The sequence below is a fragment of the Pseudopipra pipra genome, chromosome 6 (assembly GCF_036250125.1).
Source record: "Pseudopipra pipra isolate bDixPip1 chromosome 6, bDixPip1.hap1, whole genome shotgun sequence".
NCBI lineage: Eukaryota > Metazoa > Chordata > Aves > Passeriformes > Pipridae > Pseudopipra > Pseudopipra pipra.
Genome location: NC_087554.1, coordinates 30,304,207 through 30,323,052, shown reverse-complemented (window position 1 = coordinate 30,323,052; position 18,846 = coordinate 30,304,207). Strand labels below are relative to the sequence as shown.

The window sequence follows — 18,846 nt, the reverse complement described above, 5'->3', positions numbered from 1 at the left end:
GTGATGAATTTTGTGTGAAGAGGAAGAATACAGATGAGACTGTTGGCACTCTCTATGCCACTGAAAGGCTCTAGTTTTAGTCCAGATGCAGTTAAAAACTAGACAATCCACAAAACCAGGACAGTTTGTGAACATGCAAAATGCGCTCCATTGTGTTTCAAAACTCATCCAGAGCTCAGGCAAAAGAAACTGCTCTTTAGCCAATGCTTCTCCCTCATGTGTGAGTTCTCTGATGTGTAATACAAGAGGAATTCATCCTGCAGCCGCGGTTTCACTAAAGTGAGACTCACAGAGCAGCTGCCCTAGGAAACCAGACTTCACTGTTCTGAGGCCTCTGAAATTACGTGCCTATTCTGTTGTAGTCATCAGCGTGACAGACTCCTCTTTTCTGATACTGTGATATAGTATCAGAATTCTGATACAGAATGCTTGATCATGTTGTCTCATTACAAAACATTAGTATAAAACGATAGGAGTTTTGCCTGAAAAGAATCCAAGGACTTGGTCCTGTTATTCTTTTTAGAACATTTAAATGATATTGGAGTCTTTCTTCTCCCCTGTGCTTTAAGATCTCAACTTCGGAAACACTGTAAACATTCTAAGTGGTTTCTAATAGGTCAGCTTCAAGCAGTAGTCCTAGTCAATAAGCAGCAGTAAGCAGTGTAGTGGTTTTCAAGTTGTGTTAGAGCTGCATCCACGTGTCAGTGTTTGGCATTAGAACTGAATGTTTAGTGGCACTAGCTTCAGATTTGGAGTGATCCCGTTAAATCTACGGGATCCAACGTGAAACTACAGCTAGACTCCCAACTGTTTAGGAATTGAAAACCAAGAATTTAGGAACTGAAACCTAGGAATTTGAAGCTAGCTGGATCTAAGATGTGTTACCAGTCACAGAAGTTTCCTGGTAATTGTCCTTTTGTTGTTGCTTTTAAAGTGCAGGCATTTCAAGGCTTAGTGGTCATTATGTGGCATGCAGGCAAATGGCCTAGAAGCAAAGTCTTTGTTATAACCTTATGATTATAATACAGCAATAGCCTAAAATGTGTTTTCTAATCCCAGGAGAGGACCAAACTAAGTTAGCTTTCTGCCGGACCTAAACAAATGGTATCAGCTGCTTCTCTGCTCTAAGTAAGCCACAATCTACTTCTGAGCTGTTAGATAACATGCTGCTTGCTTTTAGTTCTCCCTAGCCTGCAGCTCAATAGCAAAACCACCAATTAATCCTCATCTAAAAGGGCCATATACTTTTTACATGTGTCCCAGGATTTAATTTATGTTCCTACAGAAATTCAGCAGTAAAACTCCTCAAATAAATGGAAGCATAAGCAGACCCAAGAAATACCTCTCACGCCTCCACCCAACTTGCTGACTTAAATTTTCCATGCTGCAATTTTAAACTCATGAACTCCAGCGAATTTCACGGACTTTGGACTGAAACCAGTAGACAAATAAAAAATATCCATACACAGATTAATGTCTTTTGAAAAAAAATATTTTTTCTTAGACTGCACATTCAAAACTCAAACTGTACACTGCACAGTATAGGAACAGTAGTTTGCCAATCCAATTACCGTCATGTAGGTTTGTTTTGATTAGTTCGGCTGTAGCCCCAAGGTGTCAAACTCAGTCAGCAGCAGGAGATGGACCCTAGGTGTAATTACAGTCAGTGGCCAAGACATGTCTCCTAGGATACAGAATGTTCTCAGTCTGCACTGGAAATGCCCTGTCAGAGGGAGATTTGGACAAAGTCTTCAGGTAGATTGCAGTAGACCTTTACGGAAAAAAAGCTGTTCCAATTAGAGGCTGTCTGCTCATTTGCCCACCACATTTTGCCTTCTTTCCACTGTTTCCCAGCTTTCCCTATTTTCCTTCTAAATGGAACAAGCAGTGAATTTCAACCACAGTGTAATGACACAGGAAAGCAAGGGCTCTCACATCTGTGCTGGCAGGCTTCTAAGCAGATGAAACACGGGCTGTGCTGGAGTCACTGCAGGTTTTATCCCAACTCTAGTGCTGCCAGGGAGCAAGGGAAATTTAGTGCTGGCTAGATTTGGGCCACTGGCCAACTCTTTTCTGGGTCTTTGCAGCTACAAGGGCACACACAGATCACTGCAATGTGGACAACATGTGCAGAAGACTGTTTTTGTTGAAGGATCTTGTCCAGTGTTACAGAAGAATTTGTTTCACTGTTCAAACTGCTGCTTTGAGGAGGAGGGTCAGGGGACAGACTGCTTGCTGGGAACAGTAATGCAGCTATCCTTTCCATAGCTACCAGATTTTGGTGTTAATTAGTGCTTTTCACCAAGGGATGTTTTACTTTAGTAACCACTCAAATAAATAAATAAATAAATAAATAAATAAATAAATAAATAAATCTTTGTGCTTTGTTAGCATCATTCATCCAAAGTCTTTGAAGGGCTTTGCCAAGCCAAGTGTTACTATTTCCTGTAAGTCCCAGCAACCCCAAGAGCCCAACTCTGCTTCCATTTATATTAATAGGGGCAAGCCCAGCCCCTGAGGACTTGCCTGGTGTTACACAGTGAGCCAATGGCTGACATAGCAAACATAGCTCAGGAGCCCTAATTCCTGCTTTCATGCTGCCTGCTCTTAACACCTCCAACTGTACCATGATTCAAAGAAGAGCAAGTTCCTTTAAAAAAAAAAAAATCCCTGCTTGCTCCATTTTCAACACTGTTTGTATAATGTCTCCAGCCTTGCAGGGCACCAGGGTGTGCTTGGTCTATTGTTGTTGTTGCTGTTCATTTAACACCTTCCTTAAAGTCTTCTAAGAGGGTTTTGACCTGCTGTCATCTTCTGGGAAATTCTGGTAAGCAATCTATGCGTGCGGGACTGCGTGTCTGTTCCACATGTCAACCTTCTCCTTGTTTTCTCTTCTACTGTGTGGTATGTAAGAGACATCCACAAGGAAACAAGATCCTGTCTGTTCTTGCTGCTTCTCCTCCATGCTCCAGGTCTGGCTGCCATCACCAGAGCAACCCAGCATGGCGTCATGGATGGTGGAACAGAGAGCTGATGCTGTCAGCAGCCAGAAAAAACCAGCAGAAAGTGCCTGCTTTGAATTTGTGCTTGTAACTCCAACCCAACAGAGAGTAAATGTGGAAACCTGCAGCAGAACACTGTCTTACTTGAACACTGTGCAGGGGGTATAGGTAGGCTTTTCACATTTCCAGTGCATTTAATGGCAGGACTCAGTTCCTCTACATAGTATTGAGTTAAGAGTTATAAAAAAGACATGATCCTCATCTAAAAGAATCTGTAATGTACCTCATTTTCTGCATCTAGTTTTTCTTGTGCCCTATATGAGAAATCAACTGTTAGCACCAGTGGACAGAGAAATGCTCCTCTGCTCAGTAGACGATGATAAGAGCTGGGTGAATGTCTCGTATGCAGCTCATAGAACAATTAAGCTGGAAAGGAACTCTGAAGGACATTTGGTCCAACATCTTGCTCAAGGTGGGCCCAACTGGCTAAGGGGCTGAGAGTCTCCTTGAATTTTAAGAATTCCCAAGGGTGATTTCTCTATGCAATCTATGCAATCACAGATTTCCATTTACAATTGATCCCCATATTTCCCCCTAAGTCCAGATTTCACAGGTTCACTCATTTTTATATCACAATGAACAAGTGTGCTATGTGGGTGCCCATCAGTTTGTGACTCACCCACAATTTTCTCTCCTTCTCCCCTTCTTCCAAAAGAAAAGAAGAAATTCTACAGATGTTTGCAAGAGAAACTTGAAAAGGAGAAGGAGAGGTGGGGATACTTGGGAGGGGCAACAATTACAAACAGCAAAAATGAAACTGTGTTTGTGAGCACTAACAGCTTCTGCCCAGCTCTGATCATAATGTCTACTTACATGGCCTTGATCTGTGCTTTCTCTAACTTGGTACCAGCAGCGGGCAAGGGGCACCCGGGGCATATGGAATTCTGTACTCCAGCTTTCCTCATCTTCAGCATGGAAGTGCAGCAGCTTTGAAAATGCAGTCCCATAACTCAAACCAAACTGCCTGTCACTCAAGGCAGAATCAGCTCAGACGGTTTTGGTTCTTACTTAGTAGGCTCTAATAGTTAATTGCCTCTGTTGTCTGCATTGCAAACTGAAAAGAATGCAGCTGTAGTCATCTCCGGTGCAAACAACCCATCAATACTCACAGGCTTCAAGCAGACTTCTTCTGCAGCCCTTTCTGAAAAATTGTGTGTGCTTGTGGGGTGGAGGACACAAAAACTTGCTTCTCCTCTGGAAAGATGACTGAGGTCAGTCCTTAAAACACACCCAGAACAAAAACTGTATTTAAAACAGTATGTGAAATAGCTGCCACAATTTTGTGCGGTACCCTGCTCCCCCAGAATAAGAAATTAGGGTGGATGTTGATTGTTGTTTTTCAAATGTTCATGTGGAGGAGCTTTCTGATGCATTAGGATGGACAACTGGTGGTGTACTCCCACTCATCCATGACAAGATCTTTCATTTCTTGTTAAGGTGAGCATGCAGTTCTGCTTCAAAGGCCATCTTGTCAAACGTGCGCATGTTTGTTTCCTCCCGTACTTTTTCCCGCACGTGGAAGGATGCCCGAGCGACGGATCTGGCATTTTCTAAGACAGTCTTCTTCTCCTTGAAGATCTGCTCGCTTCTCTCCAGCTTCCTCTCTATAGAGAGGAGAATTTCTCTGCGTCGTAAGTCTTCATACTGTTCCACCTTTTGTTTGTTCATCTTCTGCACTTTTTCCTTCTCCAGACGACTCAAGACTACCTTGCGAGCTTTTTCTTGAACGGCCTCTTCAGCCACCTGGGCAGCATGCTGGAGCTTTCTCTCTGTCTCTCTAGCCAGTGCCTCTAAGTGCTCCTTCTGCTCTCTTTCCTTCTTCTCTGCTGCCAGTTTAGCTCTCTGGATTTGCATGTCCTCACGCCTGGCCTTCTCCCTCAGCTCCTGGTTTCTCTTCTCCACTAGCTGCTCATAGTTCTCCTGAGCCTTCGTCAAACTCATCTTCAGGGAGGCCTTCAGCATTTCCTTCTCTTCTGCCTCTTGCTTGGCCAATTCCTTGAGCAAGGCCTCGTGCTTCAGCTTCTCTGCTTGGTTGAACAGTCTCTTCTCCTTCTGCAGCTGCACCTCCTTCTTCAGCCTCTTCTGTGCAGCTGTGGACAGCTTCTCTTGCAGGAGCTGCTCCTCTCGCTCCTGGTGTTCCTTCTTGACCTCCTCCTTTGCCTTCAGGTTGAGCTCTTGATGGAGCTTCTTCTGCTTGTCCTCCTGGATGGCCCTCTCCAGCCTCTCCCTCCGCAGCCGCTCCTGCTTCTCTGCTTGCTCCCGCCACCTCTCCTCACACATGAGGTGCTGCCTCTGCTTCAGCAGGGCAGCTTCCTCCTGCTCCTGGTACAGCCTCCCACGACGCTTCTCCACCTGGCTCTCCCACATCCGCTGACCCTGCAGGAGGGCCCTCTGCTTCTCCTTCTCCTCCTGCTCCTTACGCTGCTCAGCCAGGCGCCGCTGGCTGTCCCACTGAAGATGGGCTGCCTGCCGCTGCTCCCGCAGGATGTTGGCCTCCTGGTGCTTGGCAATCATCAGTGCCGCAATCTTCTTGTCCCTCTCAGGCACCTCCGAGAGGCCCTTCTTCCTCTTCACCTCCCTGACGATCCTCTCGACCCTCTGGGCAGTCTGTGGTGAGTGGCTGAGGTCACCCAGGCTGAAGCTGCGCCCCAGAAAGGACCCGTTGGCAGTGGCTGCCCCCCGGCCCCGGCCGCCCACCTTGCCCCCCCGTTCCCGCAAGCTCTCCCCACTGTAGGAGGACGAGGCCCCCGACTCCGAAGAGGTCTTGCCCCAGCTGCCCTCACGGCGCTTCTGCAGCGAGTCCAGGGAGTGGCTCTTGCCCTTGGCACCCCTCGACGCCCTGGCCTTCCCCCCGCCATGGGTCCGGGGCCCGCCGGCAGCAGCAGCGGCGGCGGCAGCGCGGGAGGCGACGCGGGCGGCGGGCGAGGGCGGCAGGCTTCCGAGGGGCGCGAGGATCCGCCTCTTCTCCTCCCGGATAATCCTCTCCCGCTCCTCCCGGCACTGCTGCAGCTTGCGGCGGCGCTCCCGTTCGTAGGCCTCGTAGAGGCCGGCAGCCACCCGCATGGAGCGCCCGGGCGCCTCCCGCAGCAGGTCCCCCAGCGCCCGCGGCAGCAGCTCCACGGGCCGCACGGCGCAGCGGGCGCAGGCCTCCAGCGACCGCGGGCTGGTCAGCACGTACCGGCTGCCCTCCGCCGCCGCGCAGTCGAAGTTGTACAGATCCAGGTGCAGCAGCGGCGACTGCTCTCCGGGACGGGCTGGCTCTCCCCCCGCCGCCCCCCCGGGCGCCGGGCAGGGCTGCGGGGGAGGCTCGGCCGGCGGCTCCACCATGGCTCGGCCTGCGGGGCAGAGAGCGGCGGCGGGTGAGCGGGCGGGCGCACGGACCCCTTTGTGTCCCCGTGCAGGGGCGAGGAGCGGCTGGAAGGGGGCGGCGGGGTCTGCACCGCCAGTGGCTGAGCAGGGCTGTGTCTGTGCAGGGAGGGGGCAGGTTGCGGGAGGTGTTGGGCGCTGCGGGGCAGTGTCCGGTGGCGGGGAGTGCCCGGGGCGGGAGCTGCGTTTGGGCGGTCTGCGGGGTGGGGGGAGCGCCTGCTCGGGAACGGGGGCGTGATGGGGGAGTCTTTAGGACGCGCGGGCTGTGCACAGTGGTGTGCGTGGGGGCGTTTGGGGTGACGGGGGTGTTTGGGGTGACGTGGGAGGCGTTCAGAGCCCCTGCGGCAGGCTTGGGCAGTGGGCGCGGGCTCGTTCGGCAACGAGCAGGGGTGCTGAGGGTGCACGGCGTATGGCTGGGCCGGGAGGGCAGTCTGGGCTGAGGGTGGCCGGGCTATGAACGAGGATGCTTGCGGTGCGCTGGGCTTGGCGAAGCGGCAGACGGGAGTGTCTGGGCGTGAATGAGGAAGGGGATGTTCGGGGGTGTCAGGCAGGGCTGGCTGCGGGACCGGCACCTCCCCCCGGCCTGGTGCCTGCGGGACAAGACGGAGCCCCCCTCCCTCCCGGGCCCCTCGCGTTACTCACCGGGCGGGCGCGGCCGCAGCCCCGCGCTTTGTCTCGGTGCCGGCGGCCTCGGGGATCAGGCGGGCGGCGGCGGCGGCGGCGGCGGCGGCTCCTCCATGGCACCCCGGGCCCCGCGCGGCGCCCCCACCTGCGGGGCGGCGGCGGCAGCGGGCACGGCCGCCCGCAGGCTGCGGCGCCCCGCGCTGCCCGCTGCGGCCCCGCGCGGGGGGCGGGCGGAGGCGGGCGCGGGGGGAGCCCGCCCCGCAGCCCCGCGGCGGTGCCGGGCCGGACCGGGGGCAGCGCTGCGGCGGGCGCGGCGTGGGGCTGGCTCGGGCGGCGGGCGAGCGCCCGGCCCGCCTCGCATGTGTCATTCCCTGCAGGCGTCCCCCCTCCCCGCGTGCGCATCCCTCCATCCTTGCATCCTGCTCTGCACCTGCCCCTCCGAGCGCTTATCTTTCCCTGCAGACCTTCCCCATAGGAGCGGCACTTTCACGGTCGTGCCCTCCGTTTTGCGCTGGGCCCGCACACAAACAAGCCCGTCTCTATTTACCGTTAATATTGGTAAGGATAAAAGTGATGTAAGAAGGAGGAGGGGATGCTAACCCAGTTTTACAGATGGCAAACTGAGCCACAGGGAGATGAAGGTGCCTGCCTTGGACCGCCTAGGGAATTCAGAGCTGGAAAGGAATGGTACAGCTCTCAGATTTCAGCTCAAAGCAGTTTCCATCCATGAAACCCTATTCCCTTTAGTGCTAATGCAAGGTATTGCTTGACGCAGGGATGTGTCAGGCAATACAGTACACCTTTTTGGGTACCTACTCTGAACATGGTGCTTGCAGTTACTTTGAAATATCCCCTGTTTCTACAGGGTTCCTGGGCTCAACAGCCTCAGTGGAGTTGAGAAATGCTCTGCTCTGGAAATAGCAGTCAGCAGAAAGAGGATCATTGCTGCTTGTGGAGCTGCAGAGCATCTGTGCCACATAGTGGAGCAACTCTGATTTTGTCAGGCAGAGGACGAGAGTAGTCAACACACTATTAGCCACTGTGTTATGAATTCAAAGTTTTTCAACAATTTCTTGTTTAACTTCTACAGGTGCAGCTTACTATGCTTTACTTTAATAAGGAAGGACATGGCATTCACCAAAGGACTTGCAGGATGGCCCAGGACAAGGATACAGAGGAAGAGAAGGACACCAAAAAGGCCTGAAGAGTTCTTGGGATAAAGCTGAGGAGCTGCAGGTTGGTTGTGATTTCATATTGTATGGGCAAAGACTTTGAACTGTGTTTATCCCCATGCTGATGAGTACACAGAGTAATGATGCATCTACAGCATGTGGGCAAATTCCACCAATAAACCATATGGACTAGTCTGATCTCATTCATTCATCATCATGATAGTCTGCAGGGGATGGTTATAAAGCTTGGTAGTTATGTGAAACATCCTCAGTCCAGGGAACAGCTCTCTGCTGGGGCTAACCATTCATACTTGCTGTAGCACTGTGGCCATGGCTGTGTTCCCTCCTCATGGAAAATATTAAGCTGGTAAGCATATATGCCAGGTAAGGTGTGGGCTTCTCCAAATTTTTGGCAGGTGGCTATTTCAACCTTCATTGGGACTGTATTTGGGCTTTGATCTCCTCAGGTTTCCTTGTCAATCTTTGGGAGCCTCATAAGGAGGTGGTCTCCCACAGGCAATTAAAAAGGGATTAATTGGGAGTTTTTTAAAAGCAGCTGGATGTGACTTTAGGAGACATTAACACACACTGTCCAAACATGGAATCATATCCCTACCTCATGTCCCCTTCTCTGATTTTCTAGCTCTCCTAAGGTTAGATCAACACAGTTTGACTTTCCAGAACTCTTCTCCCCTCTGCCAAGAGGAACTTTAGTTAGTGAATTATTATTCCTTGCTAAATAGCTTTTGTTTTCCAGGTTGAATCCTGTCTTCATCCAATTTGCAATTTCTACTCTCTGTCTCAGGCTATGTTTACACCGTTGTTGGGAGGATCCCGACCTAGCTGCTCAAGCTCACAGCCTACTCTCTCTGTTCAGATTCTTCCTGGTTTTGCACCAGAATATTCCTGCACCTTCCTGAGCCCTGAGAATAGGGGGAAAGTGCCTTGGGGAGAGGAGAGTAAGGAGCTCTTTGACACAGCTTCTGCTGGTGTCTCCTAGGCAGTGTCCTTCTCTTCCTAGCTGTTGCTGGGGTTCAGGCACCAAGGATCTGCCCAAACATGTCCCTTCCCTGCCCAGATACAGCTCCTGCACCTCTCCCAGCACACACCAGAGCCTCTCCAGCACAACCTTCTTCTGCCAGCTGGATGGTTTAAGCACTAGTTTAAGATTTTATTGAGGCACTCAATCTAAGGCCTTACTGATTCCCATCGCCATTATACCCTTGGTCCCTTCCCTCTGAACAGCCACTTGTCACATGCCATAATCCTTTGTTTACAGTCCTGCAGCCCATCCACTTGAGTGACTTTGCAGCCTGCTAAGTGATAATGCTGAACATAAAGTTCCATGAGACTTTACACACTGAGCTTGCCTGATAGCCAAGGTCCAAAACCCAGCATGCCACAAGGTCAGTGTAACAACCTGACAAAAGCCAAAGTTCTCCTCTGTGAGATTTCACTGTTGCCTCCTTTTATACATCTTTGACTTTGATCTTTGTCACTCTGTGCTTCTTCTCTGCCTGCACTCCTAGCACTGCCTGGCTTTCCCTTCCTCCATTGGTGGCAGGATGGGCATTTGCTCTCCTGCTGCCACAGACTGCCTGCTGGGGAGATGCAGGCAAGGCCTCCCTCCTCCCCTGGGTCATAGGTGCCGTTCTTCAGCCTCCTTCCAGGCTGCTCCTGTGCAGTGAAGGAACAGCACCATGAGCAACTTCAAAGTAACTGCCCAAAGCCGAGGCACTGTCCCCAGCGCTCACAGCCCAGAGGCTCTGCTTAATGTGTCATCTGTGGCTGGGCCTCAGCCACTTCATGTCAGTCTCTAGGGAAATAGAGCTTCTGGCTGGGGCAGATGCACAGAGCAGGGAAAGAGAGAAGAGAGGGGATGTGAGGAGGTAGCTGGGGATGGTGACATATGGTGAGGGGCAGTGCAGAGGGCTACTGCCAGAAGCCAAATGTTTGGCAGTCACTGGGAACAGACTTGCACTACAAATACTATATCCTTCACTCTAATATAAAGCTGGAGTCTAACGCCAGTGTGCTGACAGTGAGTTGTTATTTGTGTTCATCTTGCTGGGTAACACCATAGTGTATGGTGTTTACTGTCTCATCAAAACCAGTTAGTCCTCAGTAATGAAAAGGTTTTGTTGGTCCCTGGTTGAAAGGATTTGCAAAGAGTTGTCTCTCTGTGTATTAAGGACTGGAAGCAGTGTTGCTGCATGGATGCTGTCTTGGGGTCAGACTGAACAGCTCTCTTGTATTTGGGAGAACCTATTCAGTTACCAGGGCTGTTTGAAAAAAAAAATATGGTAGGCTGGCAAAGAACATGAGGGGAAAAACCTTGTCACTGCATATTTCCATGGAAACAAGTATAGATGTGAGAGATTTAATTTGCTTCTAGGGATATTCTGTTGCCAGTGGTTATTTCTGGAGAAATTAGAATACTGGCGTATTTTTGCCCAAACCAAATCCCAGATGTGGCTGTTGAGCCTCATGCACTCAGTTCTTCTGGTCAGGCTTGGCTTTTTATAGAGAGCTCATGGGTCGTAAGGGAGTTACAGAGCCCTTGCACATAGTGATAGATTTGGCCCCATGGGCATAGAGCAAACTTAAGATGAGGTAAATGGATACCTGACATTAGTACGAGGATGTCTTTGGTATGAGAGGTCAGAGTACACCACTGGAGTGATCCATGTAGGACTACAAACTACATGTCCATGAACTACTATCCATATACAAATAGTGCAGTGACCCAGAATAGTCTGTAATAAGCAAGTGCCATTGAATGTAAACTCAACAGGAGTTGTAACCTAACGCTGGTTACATTTTCAAGCTGAAGCTGAAATGCAATTACATTCCATTCATTTACTTGGAAACTGTTGGTTTTGAGCAAATGATCAGTCTTGCATGCTGCTTCAGTTTCCAAGCTGCGCTATTTATTCTAGCACAACCTGGAAATCACAACATGAAGCTATTGAAGAACAGTGGGGAATATGACATTGCTGGTGATGCTCTTCAGGGGAAGTAAAATGCAAAGTGTAATCAAACAGAACACATTGTCAGATTAAGACTGGAGATTTTAAATTATTTTAGTTTTAACTAATCTGAGGTGTTTATTAGCTGAATAGTAAGATTCTTTCTCTTTTTGTATGATTTCTACCTTCACCACTGCTTGGATTTTATCAGTTATGTATTTTTAGAACTGCAAAAATCTCACATCACTCCTCCTTCCCCTGCCGGAAGCCACATCAGAATGTAATATTCTAGGATATAGTATTTAATGATCCGGTCTAAATATGAGCTACTTTTCCATTCCTAGACTGTACTTGGTTTTGCCTGGTGATGCTGTGCCAAGGAGATGGCAGACAGGAGGAAGAGATTTGCTGTTTGCTTCTGCTCTCATCTGAGAGTGACACGCAGCAGGGAGCATGAGAGAGGGGTCAGGATTCAGAGTTGGCCCCTTGTTTTGTTATCCATACACCCATGCTTATGGAGTGTAAAAGAGCTATATGGGGGCTTTGCACTCAGCCTGCATTGGTGTCTATCATGGCCTGAGGAGAAAGGCAGAGAGGTGTTAAACCTGCCTACTTCCTGAATTCAGGAGAACTGAAAGACAAATATCCCACTCTTGGAGGCAGACCGAACATACATGGACAGAGTCACATCACTCACCCACATTAAGTCCAGCGAGGCGTTGCCCAGGGCTGAGTTGCCCCTGCTGTTTGAACAGTTTGACAACAACCTGAGCTACCAACTCTGCCTTAACTGCAGCCACAGCCCCTTATGAATAATTCTGCTTAATTACGGGTGAATGTCTGAAGCTGAAGCTACTTTATAATGATACGATTACATTTATATTCCTCAAATTATACCAGACTTTGGAGGGGATAAACTCTATTATTCTTCTGCAGCATGAGCTGGGATTCTGAATTATTTAGGCATCAGAGAGCATCTGTCCAGAACCCCAGAGGCCATATCAGTTCCAGTGCAGTTCAGACCCCATCATCTGAATTCCACATCCACAAAACCTCCCCAGGACTGGAAACTGTTCTACCTGAAGAATGAGAAACTGCAACTGGAGACACTGCCAAATAGATTTTTCTTTTCCATTGGGCTGATATCTGGGAATAAAGCCAGCTGGAAGACTGCTGGAAGAAAATCTTGCTAACTCTGATCATATTTGCAATCAGTTTTTATGCCAGATGTTGCCTCAGAAAATATGAAAGTCAGCAGACAGTAGTTTTAATATGCAGCTTTGCAACTTGAAGAGGGCAGAGTTTTATACAAAGGAAAGAAAATGAAGTTTTGCTGCTTTCTTGAGGTGTACAGAGTCACTCTATGTAGCCAAACAAAATCATGTGGAAAGAACAGATGGGAATCCAAGAAGTTAACAAATGCCCTGTAACAAAAACCTACTGTGTAATAGACAGACTTCTACAGATACTTTAATTTTGAAGAATAAATTAAGAGATGCCTGACTTTCTTAATTTAATTTTCAGAATTGACAGAGGAGAAGCTGCGAGTAAATCAAGCTACTTTTTGGGAAATCCTGGAACATGAAGTTGTCATTGGAGAGAAAGAAGGGTTGAGTACAAGGGGTGTTAGACAGGGACAGTTTGAGTTCTTTGCTCTGTCACTTTGTTACTAAGTAAATTATATGAGTGGATATCTATGGGATCTGTGCCTCCCTCTTCCATCTGTGAAGAGAAATAATAGCACCCCTCAGGCAGTGCATAGCCAATGTGATAATGAAGCAGTATATTAAATATATTAGATAAACTTGGCAGCATGAGGATGGTTGGAAAGTAATTTAAATTAATCACGGGATTTTATGGTGAAAGAGGTCTTGTCCTTCCTCTTCTTTGAAACAGAATTCCACAGACAAGCTAGAGGGGGTCTGCTGTACCTCTTTACTATAGCACATAGGCCATGATGCAGCTACTGTATCATTGAACATATTAAAGGAGACAGGATGGATAGTTTCTCATAAGTTTTGCAGAATTGCTATTTCCTATATATGTATATATAGGTCAGATCCTGCAGTTTCTCTGCTTGAACTAACAGTTTCACTGGATTCAGTGATTTGGGTTTTATTGTACATTTTTTTCTTTCCAACTCTCATGGTTTTTTGCACAGCTTAGGGATGAGATTCATGAGATGGTGCTAGTACAGGTCCATGGCACTGAAGAACACCATGGTGAGATACCCATGCAGGATGTCTGCTGCACAGCATCAGTGTGCCCAGGCAAATTGTTCTGCTGGGATTGGGTGCAATTCTCTTGGACATGGGGTAAATGCTGATTGTAGGGCAGCTCTGAGCTACCCAAATGAAGCAAATGCTAAGAAGGCAAATGTGATCTTCTGGTTTATTGGGCAAAGTATCTCTGGTAGAGGTGAGGGAGTACACCACTGTTTTGCAAGGTACTGAGGAGACCCTGTCTAGAACACTGTGTGTTATTCCAGTGTTGGGAAATCCTGCAGGCAAGACTCTGGTGTTAAGAAAGATTAGATTGAGATAGCAGGGCTAGTTAGAATGATCAGCGAACCAGTAAGGTAGTCTTAGGACAGGACACTAACAGTGCTTCTATCTTTGAGCCTGTAAAATGAAATTTGAGGCAGGATGTGGCAGACCTTTAAAAATATGCAAAGGACCAGGCAACTTGCTTAGCTGGTGCCTTTCATATATCCTGCATTTTGTTGTGCTAACCCAGGGGCATGTCACAGTCAGCCTCAGAAATGCAGATACTGAAGAAACCACTCCTGTGAAAACCAGCGTGGTTTGGTTGTTGACTTCAACATGAGCAAGACCTACAGAAAACTCCCTTTTCCTTGCTCTGAATATTTAGCCCTTAAGTGAAGTGGAATTAATACCATTGTGCTGTGTGGCTTGAATCTAGCACAACTGGAGCAGAAGTCAATTTGCTGTATTTGAAAGAAAATTAATTAAGGCCTCATTTGTTTCCCTGAGAGAGAAAAACTCTGGGTAGTTTCCAGGAGATGATTTTTTTTAGCTTCTCTGCTACAGGCCTATATGTACAGAACAAATGTTGTACAGCTTCAAGCCCCAAATCCCCATAAACTCCAGGTTGTGAGCTGAGTCTTTTGGCTCCCATGATGGCATGAGAGCCCTGGCAGCTGCTCCACAACTGCATGTTGCATTTCAAGTCACAGAAAGAAAAAATCTGCTAGTGCAGTGAATATTTGTAGTACTCTGAGAAGGGAAATGTCATGGCAAGGATGATACTCATAGCCTGGTTTAGCCTTACTTGTCCTTCATCAGCAGGCTATAAACTTGAGTGCTCCAGTAAGGTAGGAGGGTGGATGGTGTGCCAGGATTTCTCTTTTGTTGTTTTTCCCATGTTGCTTCAGTAGTCTTTTGGAGATGACCTGCTTTATTTACATCTACTCTGAATATTAATAAATGAGTAATGCCCTGCTAAACATGAAAAATGTGCATGGGTTCCAGTGTATGAACCTGGAAGTGTAACCAAGGGCTAGCAGAACAGGAGATGTGTCTGGAAGGAAATGGGAAAAAAACAAAGCAAAATAGGAGAGATAAACTCAACAGGAGGCTAATGGGCTGTGGGAATTTTGGAAGCACTTAAAAATTGATTTACTCCTGCACAAACCCCATTTCTAGCAAGTTGTCAATGAATAGGTCACAGAGGTGTTATCAGCAAAAAGGCAAAGGAGCAATAGTGTGCGTGGCTGTCACATATGCCCAAGTGGGAGACGCTGTTTGCTAGAATCACGCCTGGCATGCTGCCATCTCCGAGGAACAAAAGGCATCTCTGGTATGATTCCACCTGCTCTGGTGTGATTCCCACCTCTGGTGTGAAGCTACCAGCTTTCCAGGGCCAGGAGAGGAGTGGGGTCGGGTGGGAGGGGGGCACTGATGGAAGCAGCCAAATGTGAGTAGCTCTCCTGCATTTTAACAGTAAGAACTCACTCTCTGAAAAGAAAAAGTTTGTGAGAGAGTCCTCTGAAGCCAAAAAGTCTTTGATGACTGAGCTGGGAGCTGAAGGGTCTGTGTAGCAGCTTGTCCTTGGAGTGAAACTGCCTCAGTCTTTCGGTTTGCTGGCTGGGCAGCAATGTGGAGGAGGGAGCAAATGGCATGAGGCAGGTACAGCACTCCCTCCTTGTGTGCAAGAGCACATAGTGCTGGGGAGGAGGAGGTCACACAGGATGGTAACATTACCAGGGCTCATGGCCAAGGATGGGTTGTGTAACAGCCTGAGGTAACATTATATCTTAGGCTATGTTTTTTTTCCTGTGATAGTGCTTGGACTGTCATGAGACCTTTTCCAGCTGAGCACTACCATCAGGAATCATATTTTATCTGTGGCTTTTCTCAGGAGTGAAATTACCTTGAAATTGGGGTCATGTGAGATGTGTCCTGAACAGACATCGATAACCTGCAAAGTTCGTCATGGGATGGAAGGGATGGGCAAGTGTGTGCAGGAAGGTGAAAGGTACCATTTGTTTTCACAGGATGCAAAGTGCTTCCAGCAGTTTGAAGGACGCGATAAGAATTTCATGTCTGGGATTAAAAATATGTTTCTTTTATCTGAATAATCCAGTGGCACGTTTGGGTCTGGAAGTCAGCAACTCTCCCTGTGGAGGCTATCAAGGCGTGCAGAACACTGTGTATTTGCAAAACTATGAGAAATGCTTTATACTGCTGTAAAACATGTTCTCTAGCCCAGCCTCCACTGCCCGGTTTGCCAAAGGAGCCAAGGGTAAGATGTCTTGTGGGGTGTCTCAGTGCCCCCATATATGAGCTGCCCTTTCCCCCAGCCCCGTGCCAGTGAGTCTGACCAAATCCCATCAGTGTCTCCACTAGGAAGAAGTGTATTGATGGGCTAAGATTATGTGATAGTAATACTTCTTCTGTGGAGTAAAAGTAACATCCATAACCATCAGATGAGAAATTAATTGTTTAATTAGATGGGGCCACACAAAATAAGCATGCTTTGACCTTCCAGTGAATTCTGGCAGCTTTCATGCTTTAAAATTTCTACTACCCAAAGTGAAATGTTTCAATTAATTATTTATTTTAATTTCTATTCAAGCAACCCGAAAGTGAACATCAGGAAAATTGTGCCAAACTACCTTGGTTGAGACATTATGCTTTGTGCCTTGGGGAGAGGCGCTCTGATGGTGGCAGCTCCTGATCTTCCTTTATTGACATGTGTAATAAAGGCAAAATGTATCACCTCCCTGTCCAGAACCTGGAGCCTGACAAGAATGGAATCAGTAGGTCACAAGCACTGGGCTGGAAGAGAGTTGTAACTGTTTTGCAGGCAGTTAGTGGCATTTACTTCCTCTGAAGCATTGGTGGTTGGCTATTGCTGGTAACAAGATGTTGGATTAGACAGGCTGGTAGTCTGATGCAGTATGGCAAATCCAATGTAAAAGGCATTAGTTAAGGTCTGTGTGATACTTTGGATATAAAAGATAGTCTGTAAATGCTGATTTCTGTGATTCCATGATTTAAAAAAACCCATCATATTAGTGTATCTGAGGCCTCAAAGAAGAGCATAGTGTTTTTAATTATGGTTTAATATAGTTATAAAAAAATTTTGTATGAATGAGAATTAAGGAAACAAAACATAGTACAGAAATTAAACCTCTAAATGTTTAAAAACATTAGCTGGTTGGACCTAAAAATGTGATGAACCAGCCCTCAGGGAGAGGTCATTTTAGTGAGAATTTGCGAGGAGTTGCACCTTTCTGTATTCATTTAATGACATGAGCAGAGGGAGCAGCATGGCAGCCTCCTCACAGCTCTTTTCTTTCAGAGGTACAAAGGTTTCTGAACTTTTCCTCCAGGTCTAGGACAGCTGCACTAACTGGCCAAACCACAGCAAAATGCAAAGGTGGAAGGGACAGAGTGAAAATACTGGCCTGTGTCCGAGATTTCATGAAAAGAGCAGCTGCGTGAATCAGCAGGTTTATGTACAGCTCTAGCTCCCACTCCCTTCCTGCCTTCAGGCACGTTTTCCGGATGATGATGATGTAGTTTTTTTCCTGCTTTTTGGTTTTGAAGTGCTTACGAGGGGAGTATTTATAGGGAATGTTTTGTGGTGTACCATATTCACCTCCTATATCTGATGAAGTGATGGTAAGCCATTGGTAAGTTATAACCTATTATGGGCTTTTACTATGAATGATCACTGTGCTATTGCAGAAAAGTAGGAAAAGTAAACTTCCTTCCACCTCTCCAGTAGAGCTACATATGCTTCCTTCCCCATATAAGAGGGAGAACAGCTCACTATCCGCTGCAAAATATGAATAATGTCACAGATCTATAGAAGATAAGTGTTAATCCAAGGAATAGAAACGAAAGCTAAGAAAGGAATCCCTCTTGTTTCCCTGAGTGCGCTGTTGGGTACAGAAATGTCGTCTTGGGAGAGGCTGTAAATAGATGGAGAGGAGGCGGCAAGAAAGTGTAGAACATCCCCCTACACCTCCGTGTACTAAACCCCTGTGAACGTGCGACCTCCTGCAACAGCTCAACCTTAGACCTTCCAGCCAACAACCTGGCTCTGCTGGTGGTGCACAGCAGGACCGAGCCAGCTGTGGCTTGTGCTCCCCACAGGCCTGCCACCGGCGGGGTCCAGCCGGGAGGGGAAACGAGGGTCTGCCAGCAGGTGAGCTGGGGGGATAGGGCCAGGGACGGGCCAGGTGGGCGCCTGCTGCAGGAGCATTGGCATGGCTTCTGTGCCGCTGTGGTGTGTCCGCGGCAGCGCGCCGATGGCCGAGCCTCTCCGCCGCCCGAGCTTCGGTGCGCTCCACGGCACGGCAGAGGCACCGGGCACCGCACCGGGCACCGCACACCGCACCGGGCACCGCACCGTGCGCCGCACCCACGCCCGGGGATGAAGGGCTGACAGCAAAGAGGGAACGGCCCGAGCTGTGCAGCGCCCTCCTCCCCTGCTGCTGCGGAGCCGCTCCTGCTCCGGCACAGAGCGGCACATGTCCGGACAGGGTACTCCAGCTCGGCTCACCGCCGCTGTTCCCCAGTGCCGGGCCGGCAGCGAGCGCCACGTGTTCGTCCAGCCGCACCACCCCAGGGGGAGGGGAGGGGGCTCGCAGCGTTCCCGCCAGCCTCCGACAGCGACCGTCGCTGGTTGCGGCAGGACTTCCTCTGCTCCGCTGCGGCTCGTCAGTCAGCAGCAGCAGCAGCAGCAGCGGCGGCTGCGGGAGCGGCGCCAGCCCCCTGCGCCCCGGGCCCGCCCCCCACAGCGGGCGGCACGAGGCCGGCCCGCAGCGCCCCCCGCCGGCCGCTCCGCTCCGCGCGGCCCCTTTAAGGGCCGCCCCGCCCAGAGCGCTCGGTCCGGCGGCGCGCGGGGCGGGGCCTGGCGCGCGGCGGCGGCCGGGGCGTTGGGCGGGCGAGACGCCGGGGCGGCCGGGGCGCGCGGCCGCCGAACTGAGCGCCAGGGCACCGCCGGGCACCGCCGCCCCGCCGAGCCCGCCCGCCGAGTCACCCGCCCGGTGAGCAGCAGCCGCCGCCGAGGGGGAGGGCGCGCAGCACCGTGCCGGGGGCTACGCCGCCGAGGGGCCGCCGGGGCGCGGGGCGGGGGCAGCGGGCTGGCTGCGGCGGGGCGCGGAGCCGGGCCCGCCGC

The 18,846-nt window shown here is 49.5% G+C and overlaps 3 protein-coding genes across 5 annotated transcripts in view; 2 read left to right on the top strand and 1 right to left on the bottom strand.

Annotated features, from left to right (window-relative positions):
• Positions 1–12,884, top strand: part of PLEKHD1 (pleckstrin homology and coiled-coil domain containing D1) — a 67,297-nt gene extending 54,413 nt beyond the window's left edge. The window contains exons 17-18 of the mRNA XM_064658297.1: positions 8,143–8,288; positions 11,538–12,884. The gene's annotated coding sequence lies outside the window, so the exon portion shown is untranslated. The remainder of the gene's footprint in view (positions 1–8,142; positions 8,289–11,537) is intronic.
• CCDC177 (coiled-coil domain containing 177) lies at positions 1,471–7,208 on the bottom strand. Its single transcript, XM_064658293.1, has 2 exons — positions 7,071–7,208; positions 1,471–6,397 (listed from the first exon to the last, which is right to left on the bottom strand). Exon 2 carries the CDS (start codon positions 6,387–6,389, stop codon positions 4,485–4,487), a length of 1,905 nt encoding a protein of 634 aa, XP_064514363.1. The 5' UTR covers positions 6,390–6,397; positions 7,071–7,208; the 3' UTR covers positions 1,471–4,484.
• Positions 8,191–18,846, top strand: part of SUSD6 (sushi domain containing 6) — a 102,120-nt gene continuing 91,464 nt past the window's right edge. For 2 of the 3 annotated variants that reach the window (XM_064658314.1, XM_064658311.1), the window contains exon 1: positions 18,582–18,715. The gene's annotated coding sequence lies outside the window, so the exon portion shown is untranslated. Of the gene's footprint in view, positions 8,289–18,581; positions 18,716–18,846 lie in introns of those variants that run through there. The other variant, XM_064658312.1, reaches the window with a different exon arrangement.

What these genes read in the sequence shown, in the direction of transcription:
- CCDC177 (XM_064658293.1), bottom strand. Translation starts at nt 6,389, where the DNA reads ATGGTGGAGCCGCCGGCCGAGCCTCCCCCGCAGCCCTGCCCGGCGCCC.